The 19,928-nt window shown below is 36.8% G+C and overlaps 1 protein-coding gene across 1 annotated transcript; it reads left to right on the top strand.

Annotated features, from left to right (window-relative positions):
• The first annotated feature begins 17,161 nt into the window (after positions 1-17,161).
• LOC127803264 (PLAT domain-containing protein 3) lies at positions 17,162-18,121 on the top strand. The gene is made up of 2 exons (XM_052339364.1): positions 17,162-17,325; positions 17,426-18,121. The coding sequence occupies exons 1-2, from the start codon at positions 17,254-17,256 to the stop codon at positions 17,915-17,917; spliced, it is 564 nt and encodes a 187-aa protein (XP_052195324.1). The 5' UTR covers positions 17,162-17,253; the 3' UTR covers positions 17,918-18,121.
• The last annotated feature ends 1,807 nt before the right edge of the window (positions 18,122-19,928 follow it).

The raw sequence follows: 19,928 nt of genomic DNA, 5'->3' as shown, positions 1-19,928 counted from the left end.
AATGCAATCAAGTGAGCTATTTATAGTCCATAAGATGTAATACAAACCACACAATTTCAATTATTTATCTAGACATAATTATATCTAATGGGCACTCACACACTTAAAGTTAAATGGATTTTAGTTATAATACACACCTAAAGTTAAATGGATTTTAGCTAAAAAACACACATAATAAAGCACTCAAAAAATAAATATTTAAAATAAAAAAAAATAAATTTCTACAATTGGGTTTTTGGTCTTCACTAGGATTAAAAAATGCTTGGGTCTTCTCCAAATGATGTCTTCCATGGGCTTGCTCAAGTTAGGCCTTAAACATATGCTAGGACTTGGGCCTTCAATTTAATGGGTATGCATTGGGATTTAATTCTTCATGGGTTGGGTTTGAATTCTTCATTCTTCAATCCAATATGAGTCTGCAAGCCCACCTTTTTCATGCCTACAAACAAGCAATTGAGTGTTATTAATAGATTATATATTATATATATATGTATTACACATGACACATATATATATTAGATTATATTATATATATATTACATGCATGCATGTATTGATGTATATGTATTATATATATTTATATATGTATTATTATTATTATTATTATTATTATTATTATTATTATTATTATTATTATTATTATTTTAAATTTTACTTTAGAATTTTATTTTATTCATTTTTCAATTTAAACTTGCATATAACCATAAAATATGTATTAATATCTAATTTAAGCCAATTTTAAAATCAAAAGAATGGTGTAATTATAACAGAATTTTTACAAAATTAACCACTAATCAATTTTTCTTCAAATTAGTGTGTTCCATTAGCACTAAAATGATGTCTTTTTATATTTCTTGGATAAGCCCGAATGTATATAACGTTATCATTATTTTTCACTTTGTGTGAGGAACAACTTCAAAAAATTCATTTGTCATTTCCAAGTTTTTCATTTTTTTCCTCTCAATCTATGGGTTCCACTAACACTAAAATGATCTCTTGTTATGTTGTTCAGGTTACTTGAAGGTAAAATGCACAACGAATACATGATGAATTGTTCTAACTACTAACATTGGACCAACATGATGTAATAATCTTCAAATTACCCCACAAGTGTAATTTAAAAATTTCGATAGAGTCTCCCTTGTTTCTTGGACATTGAACCTGCATTAAAGACTCAGTCTCTATGTCCAACAACATACTACCATGACAATATTTACCATCACAACATTAGAAACTCGATCTCTCTTCCCAACAACATACTGCCACCACAACCACTTATCCCTTACCCTCAACAACACCGCAAACCACATTTCATCAAGTGAGCAATACACAATTTGCTATTTGTTATACCTATACAAAAATATACAACATTTGAACTAGATGAAAATAAAAACACAAAAAGAAGAATTTTCTAATCTATTGATCTACAAGTATACTACTGTGCTATGTTTATACAAAAATATTCCAATCTGTCTCCGGAGGGTACGGACATCCACAGTTGGGTGCATCTGCCAGTGATCCTCATTATGCCTCAGTATGTCCCCGACGTATTTGATAACGTAGCACCCGCAGCTGGCCCTGTATTAGACATAACACACCATTGGCAGCATAACCATATTTTCATGAAAATTGACTTTGTAATATAATTTAAATTAATTTGCCCATCCGGTTGTTGAGGCAACTTCTGAGGATCAGTATTCTCCACTTCCCAATTTTTGTTTAGCATCACAATTGCGGTTACATGTTCATAATATGCAGCTTTCTTTAGTAGAATGGGTAACAAGCTCACAAGTGGTTGTATAGATTCGGCCCTGCTCTTATGACCATCTTCATTCATAGCATTAGAGTCATATATAATAACTCTCCTATCTTTCAAGCAAATCTTTAAGAGAAACTAGTGAAAATTTGCTACATTACAAAGGAGCAACACCTGTATTTTATTTTAATACACCAGTCGTATGGAAATAAATAAATAAATCATTAAATGGAATGAATTAAGACTAACTTACATAATCGACCGTCCACCAAGGGAGACTCCCGTCAGTGCGCCCGTCAACGAAATCGATCCACTCTTCCGAGACAGATGCGATAGAAGGCGCAAAAACCCTCTTGTTGCCCCCGTACTCCTGTTCCCAAAATCTTACTATAGATGTCTGAAAAATAAAATAAAATAAAAATATTAGTCATAGACTAAATTAAGATGCAAAAAAAAAAAAGAGTAGTGCAAACTCACAAAAAGCGAGGTTAATATGATAGCGTAGTTTGTGTCATATTGACACCGAGACTATATACATCTCAAGCAACACATGTAACTATTGATATGGTAACCCTCCAACCAGTTGGCCTCATTCTCTATGTTTCGGAGGTCATCCGGTGTTAGGTTGAGAATGAAATCGGTGTGAAGACTACAACAATCAAGAAAAATAAGAGTAAGAATGTATTGTTGATGTATATAGAAAAAAATGTAAATATTATTACTTACCTAATATTTTCGCTGGAACCTATGAACTCAATATAGCCCTCAGGGGGCACTGTCTCTATGTCTGGCGGCATTGGGTCTAGTACCGGCGGCGTCGGGTCCACGTCCGACCCCTCCAAAACGGCATCCTTCTTTCTCCTTTTATATTTTGTTGGATCGGTGAAGGGTGGCCGACGAAACTGCGATGGCAATCTATCTTGCATAGGTCGCCTGTCGACCCTAACCACTTCCTACTCTTGTGGCTGAACAAAACCTAACTGTTACAAAATGGTATTTTAGAATAAAGTAAAACGTATAAAAGTAAATTTGGAACTTACTCTAGATGTAGATGGCTGCTCCTCATCGTGATGATCAGTATCTACCTGATCACCACCCTGGGACTGCTCATAAGCATGATCGCTGTGATCTGGGGAAATATGCAAGATGCGTAGATGAGCACATAGTTCTGCCTGCCCTCTCTCTAGTGCAATTTGCCCCTCTCTAGTGATTCCTACGCCCTCTCTAGTCTCAACAACTGTGTCCTTACCTGACTCATTTCCCCATCTATTCTCCGTAGCATATCTAGAGTTTGTTTTAGCATCTCGGTGATCTACAAAAGGTAAACAAAAAATATATAAAAAATATAAATTAAAACTATTATTATTATAATAAAAATCATACCCCTACCTCGTATTGTCCGTGGTGCAAACTATCAGGGAATCTTGCCTCCTTCTTATCCTTCTCCTTCTATAAAAAATATATAAACAATTACAAAAAATATAAATTAAAACTATTATTATAATAAAAATCATACCCCTGCCTCGTATTGTCCGTAGTGTGAACTATCAGGGAATCTTGCCTCCTCCTTATCCTTCTCCTCCTATAAAAAATATATAAACAATTACAAAAACTATAAATTAAAACCATTATTATAATAAAAATCATACCCCTGCCTCGTATTGTCCATGGTGCGAACTATCAGGGAATCTTGCCTCCTCCTTATCCTTCTCCTCCCCATTCTCTTCCTTTCCCTCCTCATCTAAATATATCCTACTTGCCTCGTCCTCATCCCCGTCATTCTCTTCCTCTTCTTCACCCCCTCCGCCCCCAAATTTATAGACATCAACCCCAACCAAGTGTTGAGGGTTGAAAGACCTCCAAAAATTCGTTTCGCGCTCATCATCAGTGAACTCAAGAGTCGGACTCAATTCTTGTGCCTGCAAAATTGTATTATTTAGATAGATATGATTTAAAAATAAACGAAATTTAAAGGTAAGTTGCACACTTACTTCCTTCCTAAGACAGTCGTCGTAATTTTTTATCTGTGGCCTTTTTTTGGATAGCCATTTTCTGCATCTTGGAATGTCTGCGTCAGACAGTCTTACGGCCCATTTATTCTGAATCCATGGGAACATTTCGATCAACCACCACTGTAGAGAGCAAAAAAAAAAGCTGAAAATAAAAATTAAAAAACAAAACAATCATTTAGTTACTATAGACAAATCATATACAATAAGGAGAGAGTACCTGAAACGCCCATACAAAACCATAAAGGTTGATTTTCTTCCCACCTTCACTAGTCAATTTTCTTTCTTTCATGGCCAACCGGATGTAATGTTGACTCTTACTGTAGACATACGTACCCCAAAGGAACATCTCAAATGCGTGTAAATCCTTGGCCATAGTCCACAAGAAATCATTCACATACCCATGCTCATCCTGGCCCAACAAAAATATGTCGACCACAGCAATGTAAATCAGTTTCAAGGCATCCTCTGAAACCATGTCCTCTCTGGTACTAATAAGTAATTCAACGTCGTCTCCAGTCACCCCTTTCTTATGTTGTGGAAATAGTCGAGCACGTAAACTCTCTGGCTCAACAAGTTTCAATTCAAGGCTTTCCCTATCAACAGCCCCAAATCGGAGTCCACTAATAAGTATGAACTTCTGCCTCCCATACTTGTATGGTGTGTTTCCAATCTCAAACCACATCGCATCGTGACGGGCACCCAAAAATGTCACCTCTTTAAGTAGAACATGATATATCAATTGTGGTGCAGTTAAATGGAAGGATAAAGGCATTTTCAAGAAATGTCCTAATGGGCCCTGTAGGAATCTATCCAATAACTTGTATCGGTCTAAAGCACGACACATCGCCTCAAGGTGTTTGATCCCACAACGAGTAGTAACTCGCATTCCGGGCAATAATATCCGGTGAGCATGAACATAAGTAAATTTTATAGTTTGTTGTTCAGCTATCTGTAAGAAAAAAAATATACAAAAACAACAATTGTCTTAGTTAGTGACCATGTAAAAGCATAAGTAAAAGAAGAAGAAGCCCAATTATCGCAACCCAAACCTGATCGGGCTTCGTTGGGCAGCGATAATTGGGCTGCGTCACAACCCAACAATCGAGGGAGCTCGATTGGGTATCAGGGCTTGGTCGCGGCCCATCAGGCTTCATTTGCAGATGAAGCCCGATCGGGCTTCATCTAAAAACGAAGGTCGATTTAGCTTCGTTTGCAGACAAAGCCCGAGGCTTCGTCTGCAAACAAACTGATGATGCAGAGACGAAGTGTAACGCCCCGCTCCCACTTACGGGTGTTACTCATGAATAATCAACTAACTATTTACACGCTAAGGTAAAGATGAAGAGACATGCTGCGTTCCGAGCTTTTGCCCTTGGGTAACAATAGATAGGTACAACAGTATTGCTACACAGATTTTATAAATGCAATAGTTGAAAGCCAACAACATATATTTTCAAATAAAACAAATTTCATATATGCATTAAGATTTCATGCCAAGGAAGATCGTGAGGTGACATTGTTGGGGACCTCCCGAGAGGCTTTATGCATGTGTCATTGGAAAAGCTCTCGTTGGAAGAGGTTGACGTGTTCACAAGGCATTTCAGAGTAGTCATTGTTGTTTCATCATATGTTTTATACCTATTCATGCATTTATATAAACTATTTTGAAGTTATCACTAAAAGGTTTATCTTCTAATTGGACTATATCCTTGGAATATTCAAACGTTCCAGGTTCTACAAGCGGTTCGAAGGGAAAAAAGGTAATTTAAGAATAAGCTCATTTTTTTGTTGGTAGCATGTTTAGCATGTCTTTAAGTATGTATGAAAGAGTCAGTTAATGTGAACCTTAGTATGTATTCAGTTATGTTTGAGGCATTCGGTTATCGCTTTCAAGAGATGATATCCATGTAATACGTTTTGTAGACGTCTTGAACGAGTTCTCATATGATAAATAAAGCGTTATGGTTATGTACCATATCAGGTTCGATCTAGCTTCCACATTTGTAATTATAACACCTGTCTTAGCTATTTGATTGTTGGGTTTGATAGGTTGAGAAGGTGAAATTGGGATTTTTAGGAATTATACATTGTGCATCAGTATATGTGTTATGAAAAAAAGAAAAAAAAATCCTGAAATCCTGAGTTATTTAACACTAGGGAAATTAGGGGTGTTACACTAAAAGTAGCCTTATCCTTAAGAAGGAAAATCCAAGTTATTCTAATACAATCATCTATGAAGGTAACAAACCATCTAGCCCCAGAACAATTGAGAATCCTATATGGACCCCAAACATTCAAATGAATGAGAGCAAAAGGACGTGGGGATCTTTTATTACTAATAGAATAGGAAAAAGGGATGATGTTTGGAAAGTTCACATACATCACAATGAAAAATACTAGGATCCACATGTTTAAATAAAACATGAAACATAACTTTGAGTAAGGAAAAATGTGGATGCCCGAAGCAGTAGTGATGAAGCAAATGTCACTACTAGAAGACTGAAAGGTGCAGGCTAATTTAGGTTGAAATCTAGATTGAATGTGATAAGGCTGTAAGGTCTTCTTTCTCAAAACATACAGTCCATGTTTCTCCTCAATAGCTCCAATCATCCTCCTTGTCGACATTTCCTGAAACTCACAAGATAAGAAAAGAAAATGATTTGACAATTTAGATCCTTAGTGAGTTGAAGAACTGAAATCAAGTTAGTGGACAAATTAGGAACATGAAAGACTCTTTAAAAAAAAAGTTTAGGACTAAGAGTGACTTATCCCTGACCTTTAATAGGAATAGAAGTCCCATTAGCAATAGCAATCTGTTTAGGTGTCAGAAAAGGCTGATGGGTATAAAAAAACATTTAGATTAGAGGACATATGGTCTGTAGCTCCTGAATCTAGAATCCATATATCATTCCTATTGGTTTTAAAGGCTCTTAAAGAACTCAAATGGAAACTATTACCTGGTTGATTACCTTATTGGGCAATAGAGCATGATCCATCCTGAAAAGTTTTTAAGAACATCTTGAGTTTGCTAACTTCATCAGCAAGCTTTCTAATTTCATCAGTTTTCAGCTGATTCTGCTCTAACTTAGGTGTTGCCTTGATTTTTTTCGCCAGTTCTTCTTGCCTATTTCAAAAATAGGCCTGATTTCAAGAGGTCATATTCTGGAAGGCCCCTAGTTTTTGCAACACATCCTCATTCCCATGCAACTTAAAACATGTCTCTCAAGTATACCTTGGCCTCTTGCAATGAGAACACCATAATCCTTTTGTTCTGTGTTTTGTTTTGTCTATTAGTCCATATACCTTCCTTTTCATGTAGCCTACCTTGCACATCACCTCTTCTTTACAGTGGTTTAAATTTGAACCCTGCTCATTTGTTTGTAAACATTGTTGATCTTTAGAAGTCATATCACCCAGCATTGTTGTCCTCATATTTTCTTCACTTCAGACAACTGAAAACACTTCATTAAGGGATGAAAGTTTTTCCCTTCCAAGAATCTGCACTTAAACTTGATCATACTCATTATTAAGTCCGGCTAAGAACTCTACAACTCTATTCCTTTCAAAAATTGAATGAAGAATGGCTACATCTTTCCCACATTCCATTTTAATGTTTTGGTAGTGATCAAGTTCTAACAAAAAAACCATTCATTTTGTTGTAATATTCAGTGATTGTTGAGACCCCTTGCTTAGTACTATGTAACTTCATCTTAATCTCGTAAATACCTGATGTATCTTGAATCTTAGAGTAGGTAAGCCTAACTGCTTCCCATATATCTTTAACAGAGAACAAGAACATGTAATTTTTACTAACCTCTGGTTGCATGGCGTTCCATAGTCATGACATGATCATGGAATCCTCTATATCCCAAGCATTAAACCCTTGATCGAATTTCTGTGGACTAGGCTCTATCAAATGGAAAATGTGTCCCTTCCCCTTTAGGAATGTTTGGACCAGCTGTGCCCACTATAAGTAGTTGCGTCCGTCCAGCTTGTATGACTGATGCACCCTTGGTAAATTGCTGGAAGAAAAACCTCCTGTTAGAGCATCAACTCCATTATTCTCACCGGATATCATGGTTGAAACTGGCGTTATTTCTTATATTTCTGACATGATCAAAAAGGAAAAGTTCTAGCAATGAAGGTAAAGACAAGAAGGAATTTAGAGGCTTGAGCGACTGAAAGTATGGCAACAATCGGCCAGAAACAGTTAAGAAAGAAGAGCAAGGAATCGACAATGAAGGCTAGGGAATGGACTAAATTACAGATAGCAATGAAGGCCGAAAATCATAAGACAATCAGAAGTGGCTTTGATACCATGAAGATTTCGAACAGAAAGCTTGAATATTCATTATGTGCAGCCTTAGTTATAGGGTTGGAAATTATAGAAATAGAAAGTTTACAATAGGAAGGATTACAACACATTTAGGAAAGATTATGATACAATGGGCTTCTTTCCTAATCTGCTTAAGAAACTAATCTAATCAAGATAAAATCTTAAATAAAGCATTCCAAAAACAAGTTGCATTGTCGCTTCTTTTTTCCTTCCCTTTCATGTCAACAAATATCAAAACAAGCAAACACAACCAAAATAAATGCAAAAGGAATACAAGCGATTCATAGTGGTTCGGTTAAATCCAGCCTAATCCACTCTCTTAGCTCCTTACTAAGGATTTGAAGCAATTCACTAAACCTCTACTTGATCCCAAGTAGGCCCTTTAGCATAAACCGCTAGGATATACAAACCTCCTACTTATACACAAGTAAACCCTCTAGTTATTCAGGCTAGAAAAATCAAGAATGATACAAAAGAGATGATCTGAGAGTAGACACTCTTAGTTACAAAATCTCTCAAAATAAACACAAGACTTGAACAAAATGATACAAAAGATAAGCAAAACTTTTAAAGAGAAAAATGAAGAACAATAGAGTATATGAAAGATTGAGCACTTGAAAGCTTATAATAAATTCTCTTAGATGTTTTGAATGATCTTCCAACTCTCTAATTATATTGTTTCATGAGCTCTTTCAAAAATATAGTCATTTGTGGTAGGTAGCCGCAATTGATGACTTGATGAACTAGCCATTGGAAGTCTTTGAAACAAAAACAATCAACAGATTCAAATAATCAATCCACAGATTAGTTCTCAAATTCAAAAAACGGTCAACACTTTGAGTAAAACAGTCTATAGTTTAGAAATATCATCGACACTTCATGATGCAGAAGTGGTCGACAACAAACAACAGAAAGAAAGATTTAGATCGGTCGACAACCAAAAGACAGCCGATCAACAACAAAAAAGAATCGATCAACCGTATATAGAAAACGTTTGATAGTATAAAAAATGGTCGATTGAAAGTCGACTTTTGATATCGAGAGTTGACTTCTAACACTGGAAGTTGACTTTCCAAGATCAAGAGTCAACTCTTGGTCCAAAAATGGCCAACAAATGCCTATGCATAAAAAGAAGATTGTTATACTTTCAAACACATTCAAAACTATTCTTGATACAATATTTTTAATCAAATAAAAACATAATTTTTCAAATGCCATCAATAAATTTGAGAACAAGATTTTTGGCATTGGATTGCATGATGAAATTGATTTTCATTTTGGTGTTTAATAGAACATATAAAAATAATTAGGAGCACTAAGTTAAGAACTATTAACAAAATAATTTTATCATTAAAATACAATTATTTTTCATCATCAAAACCATATCAAAGGCAAAACATCAAAGTGTTGTAGCTTTCCATAAAGTTGTTTTTGCATAAGATCCACAAATCCAAAAGCTTTCTTTAGGCCACGCCAGCATTAGGTTTTGAGGTTTGAAGATTTCTTGTGGGACTTTTTTGAACTTGGTTGAGATATTATCCCTAAGAGACAAAAATGTTCTTTAAGGACAATTTATTGAAAGATGAAAAGCTTTAAGAAACCTAAGCTAACGAAATAGTCATTAGTAGTTGTACTTCTTTAGATTCTCAAAGGCCAATGCATAAGGGACTTTAGTTTTGTTTGGATGTTGCAATTATTAAAACTCGGAGCATATCACCTTAAACACTCCAAAAGCCTCCCCTCCCTACTTGGTAGTAAACTCACTTATCTTTTTAGCCTATTTTAGACCGTGAATTTGTGTTAATATGTTGCTTGTCAAATCTAGGCTTGATCTTTTTTTTCTTTAATTAGATCCAAGTTTTCTCTTAATGTTGTAATGTTTCAACCTCTAAAAAGTTCACCACTTGATGATTACGTTACATCATCTCTTTAGGTAGCACTTCTTCAATTTTGAAAGCCAAATTCAAGGGGTTTCACTAGTTATACTTTGAGTAGTTGTTTAATAGGCTCATATCACATTATGAAGCCTATTGTCCCCAATTCCTTTCTCTAAATCTAGGCAAGTTTCAATACATGCAAGAGGATCCAATTGGTCACTTTGGTCTGCCTATTGGCTTGGGAGTAGTTGACTATTGTGAACTTTAAATGGATGTGGTAGGATATTTATATTTTTTTGGAATTCCCAATTATCAAATTCTGTCTTGTCTATCTTCCAAAGAAGTCCAAATATGCAAATAGTGAATCCTTATAAGAAATGTGGGGCCTTGGACATTGTAATTTTGGTAAGTGGCTTAACTCTTGCCCACTTGCGAAGTGGTAAATTTTGATAATCAAATACCACCACAACAAATTTTGGATTAAGAGACATTTAAAAATACCTTAATAAATAGTTTATTGGGAGCATTTTAACTATTATGACACTAATAATAATGTTGTGTGTAATTGTGCACCAAAAACATATTGAGCCACTTACAAATGTCTCAAAAACAATTATAAATTTAAGTTTGTTGGGACACTTAAAGATGCCTAAAAAATCACTATAAATTTATTCTTCACATCCCCCCACAAGGCCTTCTCTCTTAACTCCAACTTACCCTTTCTCTCGGCTCAAACCCTGAACCTTTTCTTCTTCTTACACGTGCGTGACCACCTAATCTACACATCATCTTATTAATATATGTACCTATATTAATTTTATAGTATATCTAAGTTTCATTAGAATTATTCTATTGGGACACTTAAGATTTGTCTATTAGGACATTTCATCAAAGTGTCTCATTAGAATTATTTTAATCTGACATTTCAAAAAAATTTCTCTATTAGATTTGTTTATTAGGGCATTTCATCGTCGTGCTTCATTAGAATTATTTTATTAGGATACTTATTTAAATTGTGCCTTAAAATGGTATTTTATAGGGTACTTAGATTTATCTATTAGGACACTTAATTATTGTGTCTCATTAGAGTGATTGCATTAGGGCACTTTTTTAGATTGTGCCTTAAAATAGTATTTTAGATGGTACTTTTTAAAAATACCTTAAAAAAAATACCTCAACAAATCTTTTTTGTTATAGTGTACCTTCGTGGCCTTATGACCTAAGGGAGAAAGCATAACAAATCCAATCCCAATCCCAATCGAGCAAATGGTCAAAGGACACCATGGTAGTTAATTGCTTGGGTTGGTTGGTAGGTCCACTTGGTTTCTCATTGATAAGTGTTACATTTCTGAGCAACACTCTTGGTGTTAATAATACCTTTTGATGATGCGGAGCCGATCATCTTCTTCTGTCTCGAACCAAGTACCTGCAAAAAGGGTGGGGACTTGCTCCCCGTGATCCCTCCGACGCTCAAGTCAGTTCATAGGGTTTTTGAGGAGTATAATAGTAATGGAGAAATAATATATGAGTCCCTTAGGAGTCAGATCCGATCCCATACCTGTAGAGGTTGTCCTCTATTTATAGATGTCCGTTAGCCTTTCCCTTAGGAGATAAGATATATTTCAAAAAGAGATGTCGATCCCCTTTCCATGGGGAGAAAAGATAATCTTCCCTAATAGAGATAATTCTTGAGATATTTAAAGATATCATTGGTTGACTTAATCTTCCTCTTTATCTCTTTCCAGTTCAAAATCATAATAAGGATTATAAAGATAAGCGGAGTTCCTAAGTCTTGACACGTGGCGATCGCCCATTGGCCTTTACTAGCACACATGGCTCCAAGTTAATAGTAACCTCTAGGGGTAGCACAGTAAAATTGCCCCCCTATAAATATTCCCTCATCACTTGCCTCCCACTCCTTGAGCTGATCGAGCGAGGAGTTTGAGTAGCTGAAGGAGTAGTCATCATTGTTTTTCTGAGCCTCTGTAAAAAAATTCTGCTAAAAATTTGGGTTAGCAGTCTCGGATGCTGAATTCGCTTCTTAAGTCTCCCGGTGCCTTTTCAGTCTTCCCATGCAAAGGGTGATTAGGTCGCTCGAGGTGATAGTGACGTTCGAGAATTTTCCTGTAGTAGAAAAGGGGCCAGCTCTTAAATTAGTACATATATATATTTTTATTGTTATTTTTGGCCTAGGACTGAGGCTATGCTAGTCGAGGCCGCATTCCTCATCTTCGAGGGCCGCTGGCTAAGGCTGTGGGGGCCGAGGCCGCTTGCCTTATCTTCGGGGCCGTTTGGCCGAAGCTGTGTTGTTCGAGGCTGCGTGCCTTGTCTTCGGGGCCATTGGCCGAAGCTGTGTTGGTCGAGGCTGCGTGCCTTGCCTTCGGGGCCATTGGCCGAGGCTATGGTCCCCTTTGGTCTTCGTTTGGCGGAGGTTCGTAGCCTCCGAACTGACGCCTTTTGGTCTTCATTTGGCGGAGGTTCGTAATCTTCGAACTGGTGCCTTAATTAGTAGGGGTGGTCTCCTTTGGTCTTCATTTGGCGGAGGTTCGTAGCCTCCGAACTGGTACCTTAATTAGTAGGGGTGGTCCCCTTTGGTCTTCATTTGGCGGAGGTTCGTAGCCTCCGAACTGGTACCTTAATTAGTAGGGGTGGTCCCCTTTGGTCTTCGTTTGCACATGCTGGCTTGGATTTGTAGTTGATGACAAGATTTTAAAGAATATCCATATTTTATTTTCGCGGTTCGGCGAAATGCCTACGTCCGTAATTAGAAATAATGTTCATATTTTGTCTCCGCGGTTCGGTCTTGATGCCTACATCCGCAGTCAGAGATAATGTGTGTTCGGGGGTTCGGGGCCCTGCGAGGATCATATTTAATCCTTTCATCTTGAGTGTTTGGGGGTTCGAGGCCCCCCGAGGATCATATCTGATCCTTTGTTTTTTAGTGTTCGGGGGTTCGGGGCCCCCCGAGGATCACATCTGATCCTTTGTTTTTTAGTGTTCGGGGGTTCGGGGCCCCCCGAGGATCATGTTTGATCCTTTGTTTTTTAGTGTTCGGGGGTTCGGGGCCCCCCGAGGATCACATCTGATCCTTTGCTTTTGAGTGCTCGGGGGTTCGAGGCCCCCCGGGGATCATATCTGATCCTTTACTCTTACGTTGTCGAGGCCTTTCGGACCTTCGGTTTTCATGCGCACATAATGGCTTGGATTATAGTTGATGACGGGATTTCAAATAATATCCTTATTTTATTTTCGCGGTTCGGTGAAATGCCTACGTCCGCAATTAAAGAATAATAATATTTTGTCTTCGCGGTTCGGCGTAACGCCTACATCCGCAATTAAAGAATAACAAATATTTTGTTTTCGCGGTTCGGCGTAACGCCTACATCCGCAATTAAAGAATAACAAATATTTTGTTTTCGCGGTTCGGCGTAACGCCTACATCCGCAATTAAAAATAACAAATATTTTGTTTTCGCGGTTCGGCGTAATGCCTACGTCCGCAATTAAATAGAGTATTTTATTTTTGCGGTTCGGCATAACGCCTACATCCGCAGGTGTTCGAGGCAAGCCTTTCGTCTGTTAATGTTATTAATCCCGAACATTTTAACGGAATCAATTAAAATTCAAGTCATTGGAGCATATATATCAAGCAATTCAAATTAAAAGCTTTTGCCTCTGCTAACTAGCAATTCTCCAATAGATAGTAGTTAAAACACTAGAATGATAAAACAAGAGAAATAAGTTTTAACCAAAGCGACATTAACGGAGCTTCCGTCGCCGCCATTATCGCTGCTTGTTGCGGCCATCTCCTGGGTCATCCATGGTGGCTTCTGGGTATATACCATTTTTCCAGAAAGCCTTCCCCTTTAATATTATAATATAACACCTCTTTTCTTACTTACTCTGCTAAGCTTCTATGAGGAGCTTTTCTCCAACATATATATATATAACATGAATGTAAATGTGTATCATGTATGTATGTGCGTGTGATCCACAACAATGGCAGAATTAAGCTTCTTTTATGTGATTGAATATATATATCCATATATATATATATGAATCTTTCGGCCATCTCTTTCAATTATTTTTACATAAAACAATAATTGAAAAATAAAAACCGTAGGAGGCACAAAAAATATTAAAAGAGAAACAAGCGTACCCATGATGCAATCAGCAAATACGTGTAATTGAGTTGAATAGATTTCCTACGGCTTGAAATTGTACTTGGAAAACAAAAGGAAAAGACGAAGGCCCCACGGTGGGCGCCAATTGATGATGCGGAGCCGATCATCTTCTTCTGTCTCGAACCAAGTACCTGCAAAAAGGGTGGGGACTTGCTCCCCGTGATCCCTCCGACGCTCAAGTCAGTTCATAGGGTTTTTGAGGAGTATAATAGTAATGGAAAAATAATATATGAGTCCCTTAGGAGTCAGATCCGATCCCATACCTGTAGAGGTTGTCCTCTATTTATAGATGTCCGTTAGCCTTTCCCTTAGGAGATAAGATATATTTCAAAAAGAGATGTCGATCCCCTTTCCATGGGGAGAAAAGATAATCTTCCCTAATAGAGATAATTCTTGAGATATTTAAAGATATCATTGGTTGACTTAATCTTCCTCTTTATCTCTTTCCAGTTCAAAATCATAATAAGGATTATAAAGATAAGCGGAGTTCCTAAGTCTTGACACGTGGCGATCGCCCATTGGCCTTTACTAGCACACATGGCTCCAAGTTAATAGTAACCTCTAGGGGTAGCACAGTAAAATTGCCCCCCTATAAATATTCCCTCATCACCTTTGTTGCAAGATCTTGTATGCCAAGCTCCTTTCACCAATGTGGTTATCATAGGTGCCCTTATGAACTTCCTTAAGGGCATATTATGCTTGGCTTGTCTACAAAAATCGTATAAGAATATGCAATACATTGGATCGTCTACATAGGATATCTCCTTCCACCACATATCAAGCTGCCCATTCCATGAGCATCCAAGATTTCCTCCTTCCATCAGGGATTCAACCCTTTCATAGGTAACCTATGGTGTGGTTTATCCATGGAGAAAATTTCCTCAACGTCGTCATTTCAAGGGTTTCACTAAGGCCTTGGTTCTTAGGTAATCAACTAATGTGGTAGCCAGGTGCAAAAAGCTAATTAACCTTAAGGAATTTTCTTGAGGTTTAAGTTGTGTAAATCGCCTACTATTGGTAAGAAATTATTATTAGTAAGAAATTTTGAGTGATACAAAAGTTTATTATTGTTGAAAAATTTATTTTCTATTGGTAAGTTTTTAAGTAGTGTTTGTTAACTAAGATACAGATAAAAAATAAAATATAAAAAGTATTTTAAATAAAAATATTTTTTATTATATTTGTTAAATTTATTTGACGACTCCTGAAAAAGAAGTCACATGACTTCTTATCTGATATTTTTCAGATATATTTAACTCTCATCTCTCTAAATAAGCCTATCTTGAACCTTATAGATAAGAAAAAATAATCCATATATCCTCCAATATATTCTAAAAAAATTAACAAACAATTTAATAAAAAATTTGAAATGTTTCTCAATTTTATTTTGATCATTTTATATTTTAGTTCAAATCATTTTAATTTTATCTTAATATAATTTTATTATAATCATTTTAATAAATATTATTTTTTTAGATTAACATAATTGAGATACGTCTTGTACCACATTATTGATATGTTATAATAATAATATATACAAAATATCATATTGGGTTGCGTCAGCGCAATGGAGAGTGAATCTTAAGAATGAATACAGAAGGCTCCAAAAGCGTGGGTGGGAGGCAGGCTATTTCCTAATCCCCCCTTATGCCAAAATTGTACTGATGATTCCCAGAGCCAGAGGCGTGTGGACTCATCAAACAACGGACAGTTTTCAGATGATGATTTATAATTATTGATTTTAATTAATTATTATGTATTAAAAATTTGCTAACTGTCAATCAAATTTAGAAACCCACGACACTACACTATTTCATCAACACTGCCGCCCCCACCAATGCTGCTGATTAGTGTGATTACTCTCCGGATTTTCTTGCGATCCACTGGAATATTCCCCTCCCCTGCAAATTAAATTAAATTAAATTAAATTAGAGAAGATCGCAACTAAACCATGCTTAATTATTGTGCGTTCTGCTCTTCCACTGACATCATCGCCTGCTTCGCTGGCCCACGTGCACCACTCACATGTCTATTATATATGAGAACCCATCGCCCCTTAAATGTATAGTATATGACATTCTTTGATTTTTATAATAAGATATGCTCTCTCATTCTATCAATCCATTTAATATGAAAAGTTTTGCCAAATTTCACTTATTTCTTATTCGAAAATCTTGGTACTAACATGGAAACAAGTTCAGCCATTGAAATCTTTTTTGGTAAAGTCTCGTCACGAGCTTTTCACCTATTAGTCTCAGAATATAATAAAGGAGTTAAATCAAAAAATTTAGTGGTCATTAATTTTGATCCTAAAATAACACTCTGATTATGACATAATAGACTCCAAATAAAATCGCTAGAATCACCAAATTATGCCCCTAAGGACAGGTCAGCCAATAAAATCTTGACCCTACAAAAATTTGAAGAAAGAGATCAAAGTTAATTTTTAAAAATCTATTTTAGAATTATTGTCCTTATATAGTTATTTATTGTTCGTATTCTCGATTTTATCAAATACAATAAATCGTAAATGAAGATCTTATCTTACTATGCAGAATAAAAAATTAAATCTATAAATTATTAATATAAATTTTAAGTTATCTTAATTCAATCACCTGAAGTCAAAACAACTTCCAAAAAGCTATCTGTAACTTACAAAAGCCACCCTTAATTTCACTAATTTCACAAGTGATGGCAATCCAGTAATTTCATTCCACCCACGTGATCCTTCAATCCTGACAAGTAGACAGGTGTCACCCAAACGCAGCGATATTTAACTGTTTCCGTACCCTCAACCCCAACGTGTCTGCCGCGCAATCTGCCGCCCCGGCATTATATAATTCAGAAAAGGTTCCGGCCTTTCGGAGGAACCAATCACAGAGCGCCAGCTCACTATCAGAAGTCTTATGTCTAACCGAGTTTACGTACCGTTCTGAGTATCCGGAACACTGGATTGCTCCTAGATTGTACACAATATATCAAATATTCGGCTGACATGTGATCGTGTCCCCGACCCATCAAATCGGAGCCTCTATAAAACCAAACGCACTAAAAACCCTTTTCTATACAGCGATCGAAGCCCAAAAGACATGGGTGCAGCCAATCGTTTCTGGCTCCATCTCTTCATCGTCGTCTCCGTCGCGGCCGCCGCCGTCCGATCCGTAAGTCGCCATGAATGGATCTTGATTGCCTTCTCGTATTTCGATCATTTCTGATGTATATATGCATGTATGTGAAATGCGATGAACGCTGTATGTGCAGGATGACGACGATACCTGTGTGTACAACGTGTACGTCAGAACCGGGTCGATCTTTAAGGGCGGGACGGACTCGATCATCACCTTGACCCTGTACGACGCGGACGGGTGGGGGGTCCGGATCAGCAACCTGGAGGCGTGGGGCGGGTTAATGGGTCGGGATTACAACTACTTCGAGAGGGGAAACTTGGATATCTTCAGCGGGCGGGGACCGTGTCTGGCCGGGCCGGTCTGCGCCATGAACCTGACCTCGGACGGCTCCGGCAAGCACCACGGCTGGTACTGCAACTACGTGGAAGTGACGACGACGGGGCCCCACATCACCTGCGCTAAGCAGCTCTTCACGGTGGAGCAGTGGCTGGCCACCGACACCTCCCCCTACGAGCTCACCGCCATAAGGGACGAATGTGGATCCTACGGCTTCAAAGCTCGTGATGATCACCGGGTTCGCGAGATCGGCGGTCCCCATCACGGGCCTGTAGTTTCGGCAATGTGAAGATAAAAACTTGTGTGTAATTTTGAGTGGGCGAACGGCCGAGTTATGGTTTCGGGATGTGTGAAAGAGTGGTGCTTAGAGAAGTGTGTTAGGGTTTAGATGTCAAAATCACTTGGATGTTATCTATGGTTCGACGTTGAATAACAATAACATGTAAACCCATTTCCCACCCAATGGAACCAACGCCTCCCATTCTCCGTGCAATGCATGATATTCAATTCAATTTTTAGATTAAATACTTTTAAATAGTGACTTAGGGATTCACTTGTTTGGTCACATTAAAGGGTTTAGTTTGCATTAAAGCATAAAAATGATTATAATAGTGATTTAAAAAATATATTTGATTTTTCATAAAGTGGGCTTTTTGATGGCCAACCAAATGGTAATTGGTAATGCTGCCTTTTATTATGATTTAAAAATGTTTTAAAGGCTGCCACCTTAGGCCCCCACCATTTTATTATTATTATTATTATTATTATTATTGTTAGTCAAGTTACATGCGGACAAGTATAATTACTAGAATAAGTCCAAGCCTGAAGCTGGGTCGTTGTCTCTGTGCTTACAATCTGGAGTTTTTTTTAATTTTTTTATAAAAATAATAAAAAAAATTGTCAAACGCTCTATAATTTGCTGGGTGAAAGGTCAAGCGGGGATTGGATTTGGTTGGTTGGTCGGTCGGTTGGCATCCATTTGTCGTCGCATCAATTAGTGTGCATAAATGAAGAAGCCTTATCCCTCACTAAGGTGGCGAGGTGCGGTTGGGGTAGACGGTAGACTTCGTTACACCTGCATGCATAAATTTAATGGGAGAGATGGGACAACATGCCACGGCACCTGCATCGTGGCGTTCAGCCACTCTCAGATGAAGCAATTTTGTTCCTTCTGATGTTGAAGAAGACTGAAGAATGGGTTGTCGTTGCTACCGACAGTCTATTCAGACTTGTCAATGGGTCGAATAGGATCCGTATTTTTAAAATTTATATTTAATTCAAACCTGTTAAATACTGATCCCAAATGAATCGGGTGGGTCTATTTGAACCAGATCTATGATATAAATGGGTGAGGGTCAAACCCAAAAACCCAACCCGACTCCATTTTAAAATCTGTTCCAAGTCAAATTCTTTTTTCATTCCCCTGCTTGCTTCCATCAAAACGCTTCAGCTGGTAACTATAAAATTATCAATCAGACATCATTTTATGAACAAAAGTTCTGTAAAAGCTTAGCCTTGAACTCTAAAGGGTAGTTCAAGTGGCGTTGGAGTCCAACCAACTTTGAGTTGGTTTAATGCTCAAATCATATAAGCACCAAGTGAGGTTATTTTCTGAGCCACAATTACCGTCCCATGCAGAGTTGCCAAACACAGAGGGTGAGAGAGACAGAGAGTATGAGGGATTGGGAGAAAGATCACAAACCAAAATTTAATTATCATCGATCTATATGCATTTTCTAATTCATTTAGTCTATTTATAGGCAGCTCTAAAAGTATAATTATGAACATTAATCTAGAAATAAATTAATATATTTATAAATGAGTTTATGAATAATTTAAATTAATATTAGAATAATAATATTAAACACATTTAATTTAATTATATTAATATAGTAATTTCAAGTTTGATAACTTTAAACGATATATTTATAAAATTATAATAAATGTATTAATATATTTATAAACGAGATTGTTCACGAACTATTTGAGAATTTCTAATTGAATATGTTTGTGAGGTTTAATGAACCGATATTTACTGAGCTCAAACTCATCTTATTTATGAATCGAGTTTTAAAATTAGGCTTAAACTTGACTTATTTACTTTAGTAAGTGAACTTGAATGAGCTTTTGTTGAACTATTCGCAAATAACTCAACTTGTTTGCGACCCTAATAAACATAAGTTCTAGCTATGAGTATCACATACATTTACACAAATAAGTATTACGTACATAACTATTAATATTACATACTATGTATTACATGCATAATATTGAATTAGAAAAATAAGTATTACATATAA

The sequence above is a fragment of the Diospyros lotus genome, chromosome 6, assembly GCF_014633365.1.
Source record: "Diospyros lotus cultivar Yz01 chromosome 6, ASM1463336v1, whole genome shotgun sequence".
NCBI lineage: Eukaryota > Viridiplantae > Streptophyta > Magnoliopsida > Ericales > Ebenaceae > Diospyros > Diospyros lotus.
Note: the sequence above shows the minus strand (reverse complement) of the source record. Positions and strands in the feature narration are given on the sequence as shown.

Excerpts from the sequence above, each read along its gene's own strand:
- LOC127803264 (XM_052339364.1), top strand. The coding sequence starts at position 17,254 with ATGGGTGCAGCCAATCGTTTCTGGCTCCATCTCTTCATCGTCGTCTCC. Across the intron at positions 17,326-17,425 it reads CGGCCGCCGCCGTCCGATCC|GATGACGACGATACCTGTGT; the intron begins GTAAGTCGCCAT and ends CTGTATGTGCAG.